Source organism: Ovis aries, chromosome 5 (genome assembly GCF_016772045.2).
Source record: "Ovis aries strain OAR_USU_Benz2616 breed Rambouillet chromosome 5, ARS-UI_Ramb_v3.0, whole genome shotgun sequence".
NCBI classification, from domain to species: Eukaryota; Metazoa; Chordata; class Mammalia; order Artiodactyla; family Bovidae; genus Ovis; species Ovis aries.
In genome coordinates this window covers 78445320-78462591 of record NC_056058.1, presented here as the reverse complement: position 1 = coordinate 78462591, position 17272 = coordinate 78445320, and the positions used below count along the sequence as shown (strand labels likewise).

The 17272-nt window shown below is 38.4% G+C and overlaps 1 protein-coding gene across 2 annotated transcripts in view; it reads right to left on the bottom strand.

Moving 5' to 3' along the window:
• MSH3 (mutS homolog 3) overlaps positions 1–17272 on the bottom strand; it is a 190506-nt gene that overhangs the window by 51842 nt on the left and 121392 nt on the right. For both annotated transcript variants that reach the window (XM_042250722.1, XM_012178913.4), the window contains exons 18-19: positions 15504–15611; positions 6872–6983 (exon numbers count right to left, since the gene is read on the bottom strand). In XM_042250722.1, coding sequence (XP_042106656.1) covers positions 6872–6983; positions 15504–15611 — 220 coding nt within the window. The remainder of the gene's footprint in view (positions 1–6871; positions 6984–15503; positions 15612–17272) is intronic.

Here is a 17272-nt window from a genome sequence, read left to right as displayed (position 1 = left end):
TACTGTATAGCACATGGAACTCTGCTCAGTGTTATGTGGCAGCCTGGATTGGAGGGGACTTTGGAAGAGAATTGATACATGTATATGAATGGCTGAATCCCTTTGCTGTGTCCACCTAAAACTATCACAACACTGTTTGTTAATCAGCTACACCCCTTTACAAAATAAAGAGTTTTTAAAAATCCATCCATTACAAAGTCATTTGGCTTAAAATGCAGAAAACTCCTGAGATTACAGTAGGTTATGGTGGAGGTTCCCAAGTAGTACTGAGACAGGCTGGGGTCTGGGATCTGGGATACTTTGCTGTAGTGCTTGCATCTGGACAGATATCTCTTTGAGTGTTATATTCTGTTAAATACAAAGAAACTATAAGGGACCATAAATAACAGCATATATATACAGTTGGGGCAAATTATGGACAATAATGTATAAAGAGACCAAAAATCCAACTGCCATTTCTGAAGGCCAGGAGCAAAACAAGGGTACTGCGCATTCCTCCTGCATACAACACCAGCAAAGGGGTGGGCAAACCACCTAAGCTCCCCCTCTGGCCTGACCCTGGACATACCCCTATACTCCCCCATATAAGGAACCAGCTCAGCTCCCTTGCAAGCTGCTTTTTATCACTCTCTACTGCTGCTGCAGGGGCCCCAATAAAGCCATGCCTGGCCTCTTAACAATCTCTACCGATTAAGGAGCCCAAGAACCCTGGTTGGTAGCAGTATGTCTTGGCATATGGCGTCTTGGACTGCCTCAAAGGTTACAGGTGTTCTAAAACGTTGACCCTTAAAGTGGCAGGTGGGGCTGGGGTGGTCAGAGCCCTTGGGCCAACCTCATTTTCTCTGAGCAACCTCTTCCTCCAGTGTACCAGCACTGTAATCATTTTCTTGGTGTGCTGTCAAGTGAAAAGGGCTGGCAAGCACTGGCTTGCCTTAGAATACATGTTTTGGGAAACAGGTCATGACTATTTGACTTTAGAAACCCCCAGCAAGTCGATTCCCCTTTCTGGGCCTTGGTTTACTCCCAAGTCACACCAAATGATCCCTAATATCCTATCTAGTTCTTCAGTATAATTACTGTATGAATTGTGAACTCCTAATATGATATCCTGAAAAATAACATTTTGTGAAGGAAAAAAAGCACAAATTTAAAGTAAGACTTGGCGACTGCTCAAAACTTCAAAGCTAATCCTTTTTTATTTAACAAATCTGATTGGATGCCTGCTATGTGCCAGAGAACTGCAACTGACAGTATGATTACAACTAAAGAGGAGAAGCAAAGCCCCTGTTCTCTTTAAGCTTATAAGCCACTGGCAACCACAAACCCAAAAAAAGGCAATTACAATTTAGTGGGATAAAGACTAAACGAGGGAGAAACATACAGTGTTGCGGGCATACGACGGGGGGGACCCATCCCAGCTTCGGGAGGGAAGCCTTAGTCAGGATGCGACACCAAGACCACACTTAAAGAACGAGCACGAGCTGGAGGGTGGACGGGGTGCGATGTGGGTGTGTGGGAGGTGGGTGTGGACGGTGCGGGGGAAGATGACATTCTAGGCTGAGGGGAGACCATCTGCCAAGTCCTAGAGGAGCAGTAGCTTGGGAGCTGCACGGCTGGAATTTTCAGCGTTAATTCGAATGAGGGAGTGATATGACAGGTTAGGAAAAGCCCTGTGGCTGCAGAGTGGAGAAAAAACTGGAGGTGGGCAGATCCAGTGGCTGCTAAGTCTACAAATACTCAGATTATGTAAGGAGTCGGGGAAGCGAACCAAAAAAAGAGGGTTTAAAAGTGTATTCCTTTCAATTATGCTTGCAGAAGTCAAACAAGGTTTCCTAGAAGATGAGGCAGAGCGAGGTCTTAAAGGCTAAAAAGCTTACAATAGCTCCTTAAAAAAATTTTTTTTGTATTTTTATCTTTTTGATGTTCAGATGAAACAATAACTAAATGCTAAACATTAGGTAGGGATATATTTAAAAGATACTTGAAAAGTTCTCTTCATTTAAACCCACTTTCAGTGAAATGACTCCTTTCATATCAATGCTTGAGAAGGCTTTTTCCTCAGCCTTCTTTACAGGTTTATACAATCTCCCTGAGAGACAGACCCAGAATCTAAACCCCCTGAACATGCATCATGATCACTGTTGACGCCCTAACTCCCTCTCACCCTCTCTCCTGGCTTTTATATCCACCTTCATATTGGGATCTCCACCAAACGTCCCACAAGTACCCCACAGTTCCTATTTGAGTCTTTGCTAATACTCCTCCAGGAAACTCAATATAGCAGTTTAAAAAAGTGTTAGTTTGTTTATTGACCATTTGGATATCCTCTACTTTGTTATGCCTGTTCAAGTCTGTTGCAATTTTTCTACTGGATAGTCCATTAGGTCCCTCATAGCCTTTATAAGTACTCTACTGGCGTTTTTAATTGGATCAATTTCTCACCAGATTAGAGATATTATATCTCTTCTTTGTGAGCCTAAATTCAAGCACAATATTGACACAAAGTAGTTGTGTTAAAATCTATAAGAATAAAATATTCATAAAATGCTAGCAAAAAATTTGTAAATCAAGGCAAGATTGTGAAATGTGAAAAAGTGAGTATTCTTCAGTTATACACATACACATATATTATTTTTCAGATCATTCTCCATTATAGGTTATTACAAGACATTGACTATAGCTCCCTGTACTATATGGCAAACCTTTGTTGAGTGTCGGGTATCTAAAAAAATGAGTATTCTTAAAACTGGTTGAGGAAAAGTGGGCAGTAACTTGGCTCGTTTAGAAACATTATAATCAGTTCATATAATACAGATCCAGAAAAGTACACTCATAATTACATGTACAAAAGACCATTTCTTAAAATTACATGACTGTCAAAAGCAATAATGCCACTTGACTTTCAGGAAATTATTTCAGAGTATATTTTATAGTTAACACCTATAAAATATTTAAAATTGAGTTGTACATAGTAAGTTCTTCTTCAACACTATCCCTATATAGAAATTTATACCCTGCAAAAAAGACTGTACTTCGCCATAGCAACAGTTCTATATCAACTCCTACTCAAGTTAGAAAAAGCATATGTAAAAGAAATGAATATTCTGGAATATTCTGAAGTGCTTGCTGGAATAAATCACTCCATTCATTTTGTAAAAATTTAAATAAAAGAGTTCAACATTTCTTTAAAACATCCCTGTCATTAGGCTAATTTAGTTTCTCAAATTTTGCTGTTTTAAATAGTGTAATACATTACTTAATAGAAAGGAGGGGAATGAAAAGGAAACAAAAATAAAAATTCAGTGTCAAGAATAACATACATGAGATCAAGTTGACTGATGTTTAGGGGCATGGGAATAATAATAGGAAATGATATTTCAAGTGATTTATAAGTAAACCAAGGTACTAAGGGGAACAGCTGTATTATTTTCTCAAGAAAAGCTACACCTTACTAGTATCATGGACACTGAAAAAGGAATTCTTATGTTCACAGAGACTTCCTATAAAAGACAATAAATACATTAGTGCCTGTTAACTTGGTTTGATAAATCAAGCAACTCACAAATTCTCTAAGGAGAATAAGCATGTTTACAGACATCAGAGATCTAGTTATGTACTACTCCAAGTTTCTGTATGATACTGCCAGCTAAAAACTGCCACCTTCCATTTGCCTCTATAAGGACTAAGTCATAAACCGCTGCAGCTGCTGTTCTCCAACACACCCTGAAAGGAGTTCAGGGTGGAGATCAGGAATCAAGCACTCTGGGCTTTGGGAAAAACTGGCAGCCAGGTCTTTAGATAGTTAGCTTATTTGCCGGAGAAGATTCTGAGCCCAATTCTTGAGCATCTCCTCATATCTAGAAAAGCACTAAAATCATTAATGGTGACATCTGCTCCTTGTGACTAGCAGTAAGCATCTGCCAAAATGTGTGCTTAGCTGCACGTTCCCCACTTCACTAAAATCATACATCACAATGGCCTTCCCCCCATGTCTCTGGAGCAGTTTCTCAGAGCTATCTGAAATGCTATCTCCTGGGCTATAGTCCTCATTTTGCCCCACATAAAACTTAATACACAGCTCTCACGTTGTGCTTTTTTTTTTCTGTCAGCAATATCAAAAATGCGTTATTGAACTAGATATAATTCAAAGTATTTCCTTTTACTTGCCCCACCCTTATGGTCAGCCAAATTTAGCAGGCTCATATCTCTGTCACCCTGCTCACAGCCCAAGATGGAATATTCTGTGATAGTCCCAACTGCCTTGCCCCCCTGGGTCCTTTGTGTGATCTAATTTCCAACTGATTCCCTATATTTCAATTTTCTCACTGTCCTCTGAAAAATTCCCCAAGACTTCTATGTTTCTAACCTCCTTGTTTAACATTTCCTTCACACACTGACTTGAGCTGTAAGCTGGCTGTTACTCCCCTGCAGTTCTCTCATTTCAAGGATGAGCCTTTTGCCATATCCTTTCATTTGTATCTCAGGGTTCAAAGGTTCTCCCATATCTGCTTCTTTAGGGCCTTATCATCTACCTCCAGCTCATCAAGTCTCCATCTCTTGGAATCTCTGACACCTGGACCACCTTCGCATGCCACTACAAATCAAGTTGTTTGGACAATTTCAACACGCCTATGGATACCTTTTTCTCAAAAGCTGTTCCTCGATCTCCTCATCTCCAAAGACCTCCTCCACTTCTGCTACTCACCATCCATGGGCATCCCTGGGCAAAGACCTCCTCCACTTCTGCTCACCTTCCATGGCCATCCCTGGGATCTTTCTATCACCCAGCACACTGCCTCTGGAATCTGGAAGTCAGGAACCTCATTCTCCAATACAGCCTCCCTCACTTAGCGACCCCTTCCATGTTAATTCTTTCATATCATCACCAGATAATTTCACTGTGTTGACAGAGACTCCCTTCTTGATCAAATGCTAGTCAGGCTCCTCTGAGCCCACTCGGTTCCAACTTTGGCCTATAACAGCTGCAATCCTCTCGGCACAAATGATTTCATTCACTCCCCACTAGGAGACCAGAACAAAAGTCAGCATATAGTTTCTATTTAACAGCTCAAGGCCACAATCTTGGGATGATCCCAGTCCCCATTAAAGTCTCTGCTTACAAAAGCACAACAGTGCCAGGAAAGAATCTGTATTTGTTCCAGCCAAAACCTAGTGAAAGACAGACATCAAACCTACTTTTTGAGCAATTACTTCAGAAATCTTGTGGTTATAAATCCTCTCTAACCCCTTTAAGAGGTAAGTCTTCTACCACTTAGAAATAAATGCGTGTGGAGGCTCTCTTTGAAATGCAAACATCCATGGTGATAACTCTCACTGTCCTTCTCAGTCCCCATGGGAGAGGATCAGCAACAGTTGCCAGTTATGAAACCCAGAAGGGTTTCACATTAACCAAACCCCTTTTCTCAGTTTTTCTGTTTCCACTTCCTTGAACCTGGCCATGCCCAGCCCTCCTCCCTACTTGCTCATTCTTACTTTAAGACACCTAGTCATCTCTGAAAGGACAGCAGAGGATGAGATGGTTAGATGGCAACATCGACTCAATGGACATGAATTTGAGCAAACTCTGGGATGTAGTGGAAGACAGAGGAGCCTGGTGTGCTGCAGTCTGTGGGGCGGCAAAGAGTTGGACACGAGCTAGTGACTGAACAAACAAAAACATCTCTGCACAAACTGTACTCGGTTCAAGCTAGACTCTTTTTCCTATGCAACAATATTACTGAGTAAAATTACCCTTATCACCTGAATTAGTGCATGGCTCTGTTTATCATGGACAATGTACCTCAGTGTAACAAACATACACACACAGGTTCACTTTTTTCTGCAGGTTTAAACACTCTTTTCCTAGCATTCTCAATCCTTTAAGAAAACAAACAAACAACAACAACAAAAAACCCTTTAAACTCCTTAATACGGCTTTAAACAAACTGGTCTCTTTCTTATTTCTGACACTTGTTTCTTTATATTCTATGCCCCAACCTTATGCAAAATCTTTCAGTTCCCTGAGCCCACCAGCGCTGCTTCACCCCTAGACTCTACCACCCTGGCTCCTGCCCTGGAATAATCGTCCCCATTTCCCTGGTCTGCACTAACTCACTCCCTCTTCAGTCAGTATCTCATCCCTGGGAAACCTTCCCAAACACTCTCCCTAATTCTGGGTTACATCAATCTGCTACATGCTCTATGACACCTGGTCTCCTGAATCCTGGCCTGACCGAGCCACATTATAATAATCTATCTTCCCTGCTAGACCACAAGCTCTCTAACAGCAGGGCATACTTCTGTCTTGCTTTCCACTGTCTGTGCTAATACTCTGTTTCACTACCTGGTGCTAAAAAGGTACTCAGTAAGTACGTGTTAGATGAATAAATACTGTAAATCATTAATGTTCTATAAGAGAACCCTAGTCCATACGACAAAAATTCTTTTTTTTAATGACAAAAATTCTTATCACTGAAATCAGCTGAAGCATCTGTGATCCTTTCACAAAACATCTGAAAACAGACCACAAGACAAAGCCTATACTATACACCAACAGGAATTTGCAAAACCATGATGTGATTCCTCTCCATTAGCACCTGTGGGCATTTAAAAATATAAAATATTTTTGCTGGGTTACCAGCTAATTAAGGCTAATCTTTTAGTTGCTAAATTGTTCCCTCTATGGATAATCTTTTATTGGAAATAGCACTGACTCCATATATGGTGTTGAGTATGAAACTACAGCCATGGATTAGTTGACTTAAAGCCAAAGGCAAAACTTGGGTAAAATTTTAAAACATCATATGGTATTTAAAAGTTTGAGATCAATGTTATCATCTTCCACCTTTTATTGTCACGATGTGGTACTTACTGACAAATCTGTACTATTGGGAACAAACTGGTCCTGCTCTCCCAGCAGCACATCAATCACAGGGTGCCGGCCATTTTTTATTAGGATTTTCCTTTCTTCTTGTAGAGTTGGTCTGTGAGAAGAAGCATGTTTCAATTGACAAGGCAAGGAAAGAGACTTTTAAAAAACTTCAAAAAGCATGAAGATTTTTGTGGACAGTCTGTCAGACACACAACCAAACCTTAAACATGGACTTTAAGAACATATGCTCAGGACAAGGCTCAGTATAAAAGTTTAAACTCAACTGCAGAATCAGAATTGGAAAGACAATTATTATAATTACAGTGCTCTGAAGCACAAACTTTAGAAGAGTCTTATATGGCTCTGTAACTAAGATCTCCCTTATAAGATCCTTTTTCTTTTTTTCTTTTTCTACCATTCTCTAAGATATATTCATTAAAAAAAATTACACTTCAGATTACTGCTACTTACAATATTTTTAGCAATAAACAAAATTTTAAAAATCATGCAAAATTATTTCTAGATTATTACATTAATATAAATTATATGTTGGACTCAGGGACAGAATGACCTAAAATCTTCACATTCTGTTTAATCAAAACATCTTTCTATGGTCTTTAGTATCTTTTACTTTTTTTGATATAAAAAATGTTTATTTGCCTTGCTTGTTTCTTAAGGTCTTATATTTCTGTTTTCACCGATACCTTCATCGATTTACCCAAGCTCTCTGAGTGCCAGCCTTCTCTCAGTTTCCTCCCCAGAGGTTACCACTGAGAGCAGTCTGGCATCTACCTTTTCCAGTTTGGTGTCTACCTTTCCCAATGTTCTTCTATGCATTTAAGTTTCCATAAACTCATTGTATCGCTTTCTGATTTCTTCTTTAAAAATAAACAAAGAACAACAACAAAAACCAAGAATCATACTGTAATTCATCATTCCACAACTACTTTCCCCCCACTTAATATTCCTTGATACCTATAGAAGACAGACTTCACCATTTACCATGTGGGTCCAGTGGACTCTGTCATTTTATTTCCTTAAATCTTTTCTAAGTTATTTTATAAGTACTATGTAGAATTGAGAAAAAATTAACAGTGAGGGGAAAAGTCAAGACAACTAGTAAGAATCCAAACATAGCAAATTTCAAAATTTTATTTCATATTTTCCAGGTTTTTAAAGCACATATAGGGCTTCCCTGGTAGCTCAGTGGTAAAGAATCCGCCTGCCAATGCAGGAGACCCGGGTTCAAACCCTGGGTCAGGAAGATCCCCTGGAAAAGGAAATGGCAACCCCATTCCACTATTCTTGCATGGGAAATCCCACGGGCAGAGGAGCCTGGCAGGCTACAATCCATGGGGTCACAGAAGAGTTAGACAAAACTTAGTGACTAAACAACAGGCATATATACCCAGAATGGGCAACACACTATGAATCTAAGTAACTGTGCATCAGCTGTCATGCAGGCACATGGACAATATTCACTTATAAATACTAATTCTAAACTTCAATACATTTCTAACAGGTTCTAGCTTATCCTTATTTCTGGTTCTTCTCCCACTTGCAACAAAAATGCAATGTTTGAAGAACATTTTGAAATCTTTTAAAGTTCATAATCTTGATAAAGAGAATATAGCTATCTTCTTTGCTTCATAATTACAAAATATTTTCATACCTACATTTATAAAGACAATTCGAATAATCAATCAAATGAGTATTTTCATTTTATATCATCTATTTTCTTTCACTCTCCTGCTTCAGCACCTATCCCCAAGCAAACAGTATCAAGTAAACTTTAGGGTACAAATATCATAAAAGAATACTCCCATATGTGTTTTTAGCAAATCATGATGGTTCCAATTTTTGTCACTAAGTACTGCATGATGGGTGCATCTTTTGGAATAACAAACTGGATTAAGAATATTCCATTTCACTTTGCCCTCACAAAAATATTATTCACACACCTAAGATATATTATCTGCACACTCATAATCTGAGATTTTGTTTTATACAAGCAATTTCACTACTATCATTAGTATATATAGCACTGCTATCCTTCTCTTCACATTCATCTTTAGAATAATCTAGTAATGAATTGAAATGTCTTCTGTCAGTTTCTTTCTTTTTGCTATTATGAGTGAAAAGAAAAATTCTGAATTCTCAACTGTATTCACTCAAAGTCAGAAACAAAACTGCAACAATGGCATCGCCAGTTACGTTAATATCTTCTTGAAAGATGATGTCACTGTTTGGCAAACACAATGAGAAAAATGAAGAATGATATGACAGTGACTTCTATCTCATTTCTGTATTTCCAACTTCCTTCTTATTTTAGATTTTTACAGCATGCTGGGAAATACTGATAAACAGTGATGAAATGATTCATATCATGATGAGATAGTAAGACATGCCAGACAGAAGCAAGATAAACATTATTAAAGATCTCAAAATGCATTTCAGATTTATAAAAGGGTCCAATGGGCTCATCTGGTGAATATTAGACTGAATAAATTTTATTCTCCTTTTAAAAAAAAACAAATTTTCTCTTTTTTCTTTATACAACCTTTAAAAAACTCAGAAGCTGAAAATAGGTCCAGTGAACCCTGATGGTATGGAATACTGAAGATGAAGGATTATTCCTTGGAGGCATTCTTTCGAATAGGCTGAACAGCAAGTTACTATCTCCACTACTGAACATCCAGACTGTCTAGACTTTCAATGTTATAAACAATGCTCCAATGAACAACCATATATACACATACATGTGTGTATTTTCAAGTGTTTCTCTAAGCCACAGGAAATGCTTTAAGTGGAATTTTCAAATCATGGGACATGCATATTTTTAAATGCATGTTAAAATTTAAATGGTTTTTAATTAAAACTCAGGCCCATTAACTCGGTGATGCCATTCAACCATCTCATCCTCTGTCATCCCCTTCTCCTCCTACCTTCAGTCTTTCCCAGCATCAGGGTCTTTTCTAATGACTCAGTTCTTCACACCAGGTGGCCCCAGCATTGGAGTTTCGGCTTCAACATCAGTCCTTACAATGTATATTCAGGACTGATTTCCTTTAGGATGGACTGGTTGGATCTCCCTGCAGTCCAAGGCACTCTCAGGAGTCTTCTCCAACACCACAGTTCAAAAGCATCAGTTCTTCAGTGCTCAGCTTTCCTTATCGTCCAACTCTCACATCCAACTCACACATATATGACTGTTGGAAAAACCATACCTTTGACTACTGCTGCTGCTGCTGCTGGTGGTGGTGCTGCTAAGTCACTTCAGCTGTGTCTGACTCTGTGCGACCCCATAGACGGCAGCCCACCAGGCTCCCCCGTCCCTGGGATTCTCCAGGCAAGAACACTGGAGTGGGCTGCCATTTCCCTCTCCAATGCATGAAAGTGAAAAGTCAAAGTGAAGTCGCTCAGTCGTGTCCGACTCTTCGTGACCCCATGGACGGCAGCCCACAGACAGACCTTTATTGGCAAAGTAATGTCTCTGCTTTTTAATATGCTATCTAAGTTGATCATAAATTTTCTTCCAAGGAGCAACTGTCTTTTAATTTCATGGCTGCAGCCACCATCTGCAGTGATTCTGGAGCCCCCCAAAATAAAGTCTGTCACTGCTTCTATTGTTTCTCCATCTATTTGCCATGAAGTGATGGGGCCGGATGATCTTAGTTTTCTGAATGTTGAGTTTTAAGCCTACTTGTTCACTCTCCTCTTTCACTTTCATCAAGAGGCTCTTTAGCTCTTCTTCACTTTCTGTCATAAGGATGGTGTCATCTGCGTATCTGAGGTTATTGATATTTTTCCCCGCAATCTTGATTCCAGCTTGTGCTTCATGCAGCCCAGCATTTTGCATAATGTACTCTGCATATAAGTTAAATAAGCAGGGTGACAACATACAGCCCTGATGTACTCCTTTCCCAATTTGGAACCAGTCTGCTGTTCCATGTTGGGTTCTAACCGTTGCTTCCTGACCTGCAAACAGATTTCTCAGGAGGCGGGTCAGGTGGTCTGGTATTCCCATCTCTTGAAGAACTGTCTACAGTTTGTTGTGACCCACACAGTCCAAGGCTTTCGCACAGTCAATAAAGCAGTAGATGTTTCTCTGGAACTCTCTTGCTTTTTCAATGATCCAGTGTGGCAATGTGATTGTTCCTCTGCTTTTTCTAAACACAGCTTGAACATCTGGAAGTTCACAGTTCACGTACTGCTGAAGCCTGGCTTGGAAAATTTTGAGCATTACTAGTGTGTGAGATGAGGGCAATTGTGCGGTAGTTTGAACATGTCTTTGGCATTGCCTTTCTTTGGGATTGGAATGAAAACTGACCTTTTCCAATCCTGTGGCCACTGCTGAGTTTTCCAAATTTGCTGGCATATTGAGTGTAGCACTTTCACAGCATCATCTTTTAGGATTTGAAACAGCTCAACTGGATTTCCATCAACTCTACTTGCTTTGTTCATAGTGATGCTTCCTTAGCCCACTTGACTTCGCATTCCAGGATATCTAGCTCTAGGTGAGTGATCATACCATCGTAATTATCCAAGTTGTGAGGATCTTTTTTGTATAGTTCTGTGTATTCTTGCCACCACTTCTTAATATCTTCTGCTTCTGTTAGGTCCATACCATTTCTGTCCTTTACTGTGCCCACCTTTGCATGAAATATCCCCTTGGTATCTCTAATTTTCTTGAAGAGATCTCTAGTCTTTTCCATTCTATTGTTTTCCTCTGTTTCTTTGCACTGAAGACTGAGGAAGGCTTTCTTATTTCTCATTATTCTTTGGAACTCTGCATTCAAATGGGTATATCCTTCCTTGTCTCCTTTGCCCTTAGCTTCTCTTCTTTTCTCAGCTATTTGTAAGGCCTCCTCAGACAACCATTTTGCCTTTTTGCATTTTCTTTTCTTGGGGATGGTCTTGATCACTGCCTCTTGTACAACGTCATGAACCTCCATCCATAGTTCATCAGGCACTCTATCAGATCTAATCCCTTGAATCTACTTGTCACTTCCACTGTATAATCATAAGGGATCTGATTTAGGTCATACCTGAGTGGTCCCTGCTTGCTCCCAGTCTTGTTTTGCTGACTGTATGAGAGCTTCTCCAATCTGATTTCACTATTGACCATCTGGTGACGTCCAGGTGTAGAGTCTTGTCTTGTGTTGTTGGAAGAGGGTGTCTGCTATGTCTAGTGTGTTTTCTTGGCAAAATTCTGTTAGTCTTTGCCCTGCTTCATTTTTGTACTCCAAGGCCAAAACATACCCTTACCTATTAGTAAATTTGGTATTATCAAACTTTCTAATTTTAACAGTGTGATCTCATTGTTTAAATATGCACTCACTGCTTCATACGGTTGACATCTTTTCATCAATTTCTTGACCCCTTTTCTTTTTCATCTTAATGTCCTATCAGTGATCTCGAGTTTTTAGACTCAGACCTTTCACATATAAGCACATTTCTGAACGTACTCATAACACCAAGAAATAATACTTTCCTGAATACTTGAATTCTTCTTAAATATATCTGACTAACAAAACCCTGAGAGTATACATTCACATCTCTAAAACAAAGTTACTAAAGTATCTTCCAAGTAAATGATTTGAAATCACCTTTTGAAAAGGGACATTTAAAGTTACAAGAAAATGACACTTTTTAAATTTTAGAGTATAATTTTAAAACAGAATTTTTATCTATATAGGTTACGAATATACTGTAAAGAAAAAATGATGAAACCAACTTTAAGTTGTACCAGTTTTAAAATTCTAAGTGCTCTGCCAAGTGAAATCAACATATCATATTCATGACACTGATATGACTTCCCAGGAAGGTTTTCACTTGAAAACAAAAATCTGAGTGATTTGTTCTGCTCTAAAATCTATATTGACTTACTCTGTTGCCTTCAAAACTACATAATGACAACACTTTCTGGTACAGTATGAAGCAAATGATTATTCAGAGACCTGAGAAGATTTATTAGGACAGGACAGTGATAGTAGAACAATATGAAATGTTGATAGCATTTAGTGGCACTGAAGAGAAAGAACTGAGAAAATCTGGATGCTGCCAGAAAAGAATGAAACACTAACCTTAAACAAATTTACCTATTTTATATTATATTTTTAAAACTGCATCAGTCTCCTTTAAATGAGCCAGAGAAACAGAACAACAGTCTATATTAGTAAAAATGTACAATGTCCAGAACACAAATTGGATACAAAGACCTAGAATAAGAACTTCTGTATAACAATTTAGAATATAGTGAATAAAATGTCCTAATAACATTTAGAAAGACGACTATAATTATGAAACTAATGATCAATTTGAACTAACTGCAATAACTCAAATGCCTAAAAATCTTTAAACAAGCTGGAAATCTAAGGGAAAAGAGCATAAACTTCAGATTATTTAGATACTAGTTTTAAATGCATTTTAGAAAAAAGCTTCCTATTTCATGGCTATTTACACTCAATTTTATGGCTGCCAAAAATAAAAATAAAAAAGAGAGAGACTGTATTACTTAAAGATGATGGCACAATTCTCATTTAAAATTTTTCAGGTGAAATTTTCTTACTATAAAATATATAGTATCCAATTTGGAAAGTATTTTAGCATGTGACATTTCCTGACACTGTCTTACTGACAGAAGATGTGGTTTAGAACAATCCTACTGAGAACAAATAAAAGGCTGGATAAAGTATAGAAAACTTGTATTTCACTTGAAGTATACTACTTGAAGCCACCTGACAACTAACAAGACAACAAGGAATTACCAGGCCAGGAGCCGGGGTAGGACCGAGGATAGAGGGCCAGGGAGGGTGTTTGCTGATTTCTGCTGCTTTCTGAGGGGATGCTGAGCACTATAAACAGCTTTAATCTGGACTGAGACACCAAAAGACTGCACACCAGGCAGAACACTGGATCTGAAGTGAGAACTGCAGGCTTTGAATCTTTGAACTTTTGAATCTTTAATCCTTTGAATTTCTGAACCTTCTCAAGCTCTGATGTGGACTAAGTAATGCCAGAACAACATTAGTGTCTTAAGATGTGACCCTTTCGGAGAAATATACATCAAATTATTTATACAAATGACTTTGCAAATATAATGCCCAGAAGATAATCAAAATAAGCAGGCATTCAAAGAGATGCATGAATGAAAATGAACAGAAACAACAGACAATAGAAAGAGACCCACAAGGACCACAGACACATGAATCATCAGACACAGACTTTGAGATAATTACGCTTACCACATTCAAAAACACAGAAAAGATTGTGAACTGATGGAAAACAAAAAGTGATTTTTAAAAAAATAAATAATGATAGGAATGAAAGATACTAACAACCCATATGCTCAGATGTTTTTATTATAGGCAAAAAAATTTTACAATACTTAATTCTTTCTGATGTTTGAATAAACATCAGGGAGTAAGTATCGTTGTTTATTAAGTATTTATCTTCTGCCTGATTCTCCTTAGAAATTTCATAGTCTTTATCTCATTTAATTTCTACAACAGTTCTAAGGGCTAGGTATTATTTTGTGAAGAATATGAAGAAACTGAGAAGCACAGAGGTTATGAAACTTAGTTTAAGATTAGTGGTTAAAATAACCAGGCTGGTGATCAAACCTATGCCGCCGGGAGGTGATTAGGTCTTAAGGGCAGAGCCCTCAGGAATAGGCTACTACTCTTATATAGAGACCCCAGAGAGCCCCCAAAAGGGCTTCACAGAGAGCCCCCAATGCAGAACTGCAGCCTAAGGGAGTTGCTGGCATGAGCCCAGGCATAGAACGCCAAGCAGAAGTGGGGCCACCTCAGAAGCAGAGCTTGGCCACGGAACGAACCACTGCGGGGACTGGGCAGCCTGGAGCCCTAGGGGCCTAACCCCTGCCCAGCAAAGCTATGGGAACAGGATTACTACCCCCTTGGGCCTGGAAAGCAGGACCTCTGTGCCCCAGTGGGCCTGGAAGGCAGAGCACTGAGCCAAAGCTTTAGCTTAAGATTTAGTCTTAAGAAAGAGCAATTTGAGAGCAACTGAGTGGAATTTGCCTTAAAATGAATCATACCTTAAGTCTCCCCCATATCTGATTTAGATGATGTTTAAATAAGACTTTTATAATTACAAAGTTAAACATATCTTAAGTGTTCAAGTGAATGCTAACAAATGAAAGGATTGCTCCTCTATAAAAAATGTCACCCACATAAACCTAAAAATTGAAATATATAACATTTCCCTCTAGTTATAGTCATCATCTGCTTTCATTATACTCAATGGTAGAGCAAGAAAGGAATTTCTTAATTTTAAATCAAGCTATATGTGTATGACATTCAGCTTTACCAAGAGTTCAACATATTTGAGTAATTTTAATACTTTATAATGAAAGTGAAAGTCACTCAGTCAGGTCTGACTCTCTGCAACCCCACAGACTATACAGTCCATGGAACTCTCCAGGCCAGAATACTGGAGTGGGTACCATTCCCTTCTCCTACCCAACCCAGAGATCAAACCCAGGTATCCCACATTGCAGGCAGATTCTTTACCAGCTGAGCCACCAAGGAACACTAAATTAATTGAAAAATTCTATCTGTTCTAAAGCACTGAAAAGAGCTGAGGTAAACAAAACAAAACACATTACCTGCAATAAACCCCTTGCTTAGCGACCTTGGCCAGGGAGAAAATGCAGTCAATCGTTGCTAGGTGATGGACTGCTTTACACAAGGTGTGATAATGTTCACTGAAATTCCTACAGAAGCAAGAACAACAACAAAAAGGTGAGCAAATCGATTTCTTAGATCTATAAAAACTGTACAATAAGTAATCAGTTTGGTAGCTATGATGAGCATAAATAACTAACTAGGCACACAGCTAGCAGTTAAGAAAGGTGGAAATTACATTGAACTATTTTCTGTTTAATAACTTGATTACTGAGACTTTATTTGGAAAAAGAAAAAATATATATATTTTAAAAGTTTCTTTACAAAGACATCTACTATTAATACCATATTGCACATTTTATCTGACCATTACCGTGAACTCAGACCTAATTAACCCTAATGTAGAGATTATTTTCATTTAACTTAAATGACATCACGAACTACCCAAATGGATCAGCTTCCCTTTGCACATATCCTTCATAGCATTGTCCAAACTAGGAAAACAGTTTCAATATCTTCTCCTAAAATTTATTGGAAGTGTCTCAGTGATAGAGCTCATCAGGTCCACCTGATTTATCTAACATCTAATGATAGAGTTGGCACTGCAATAAATTTTTTGAAGGCAAGCAAGAAGAAAGGTCCTTTTTTTAGTGATCTTCAGTTTTCTTATTAATAATTCATATAGAAATTAAATATTAGACTTTTTTAAAAGGTCACTTTAAATCTTTGGCTAATTAGGTAGCTGGTGATCTAAAAGTTTAAAAGACTTGCATTGAAAGACTTACGCTAGAAGAAACATACGCTGTATGTAGGGGTTTTCCTTTCCTTTTTTTGCTTAGATACTTTCATTATCTCTTGTCACAGGAGTTCCTCATAACCTGCTAAAGATGATCCTCTCCAAAAGAGATGAGTATGATACTGAATACATCTCTTAAAAAATATTTCTCTATTTAATACTGTGGGTTTCAGAAACTAAGAGATTTAGTCTGTTTGCTTCTTAAATCCAAGGGTTTTTACAGTGCTTCCTACTAGAAAAGGATATCCAGATTAAGCTACTATGTGATCAGTTATTCAATATTATTACCATTGTACTGGTTTTCTAGAACCCATAATTTCTGACTTTTTATTAATATTAAAATAAGATATTCTATGTAAATGACTTTTCCAGATACTAGAACATTTTAAATATTCAGTTTTAATTCTAACTATTTGTGAATTACAGGGTATATTTACAGAATAGTTTAAACTTCTTTGTCTGAGTAGATACAGTACTTGTTCAGTTGCTAAGCTGTATCCAACTCTGAGATGCCACGGACTGCAGCATGCCAGGCTTCCCTGTCCTTTCACTATCTCCCTGAGTTTGCTCAAACTCCTGTCCAACCATCTCACCCTCTGTCATCCCTTCCCCTGCCCTCAATCTTTCCCAGCATCAAGGCCTTTTCAAATGAGGCAGCTCTTTGCATCAGGTGGCCAAAGTATTGGAGCTTCAGCTTCAGCATCAGTCTTTCCAATGAACATTCAGGGTTGATTTCCTCTAAGATGGACTGGTTTGATCTCCTTGCTGTCCAAAGGACTCAAGAGTCTTCTCTAGCACCACAGTTTAAAACCGTCAATTCTTCAGTGCTCAGCCCTCTTTATGGTCCGCTTCTCACATCCGTACATGACTACTGGAAAAACCATAGCTTTGACTAGATGGACCTTTGTCAGCAAATTGAGAACTTCATAAACAAGGAGAGCATAATGAATATAA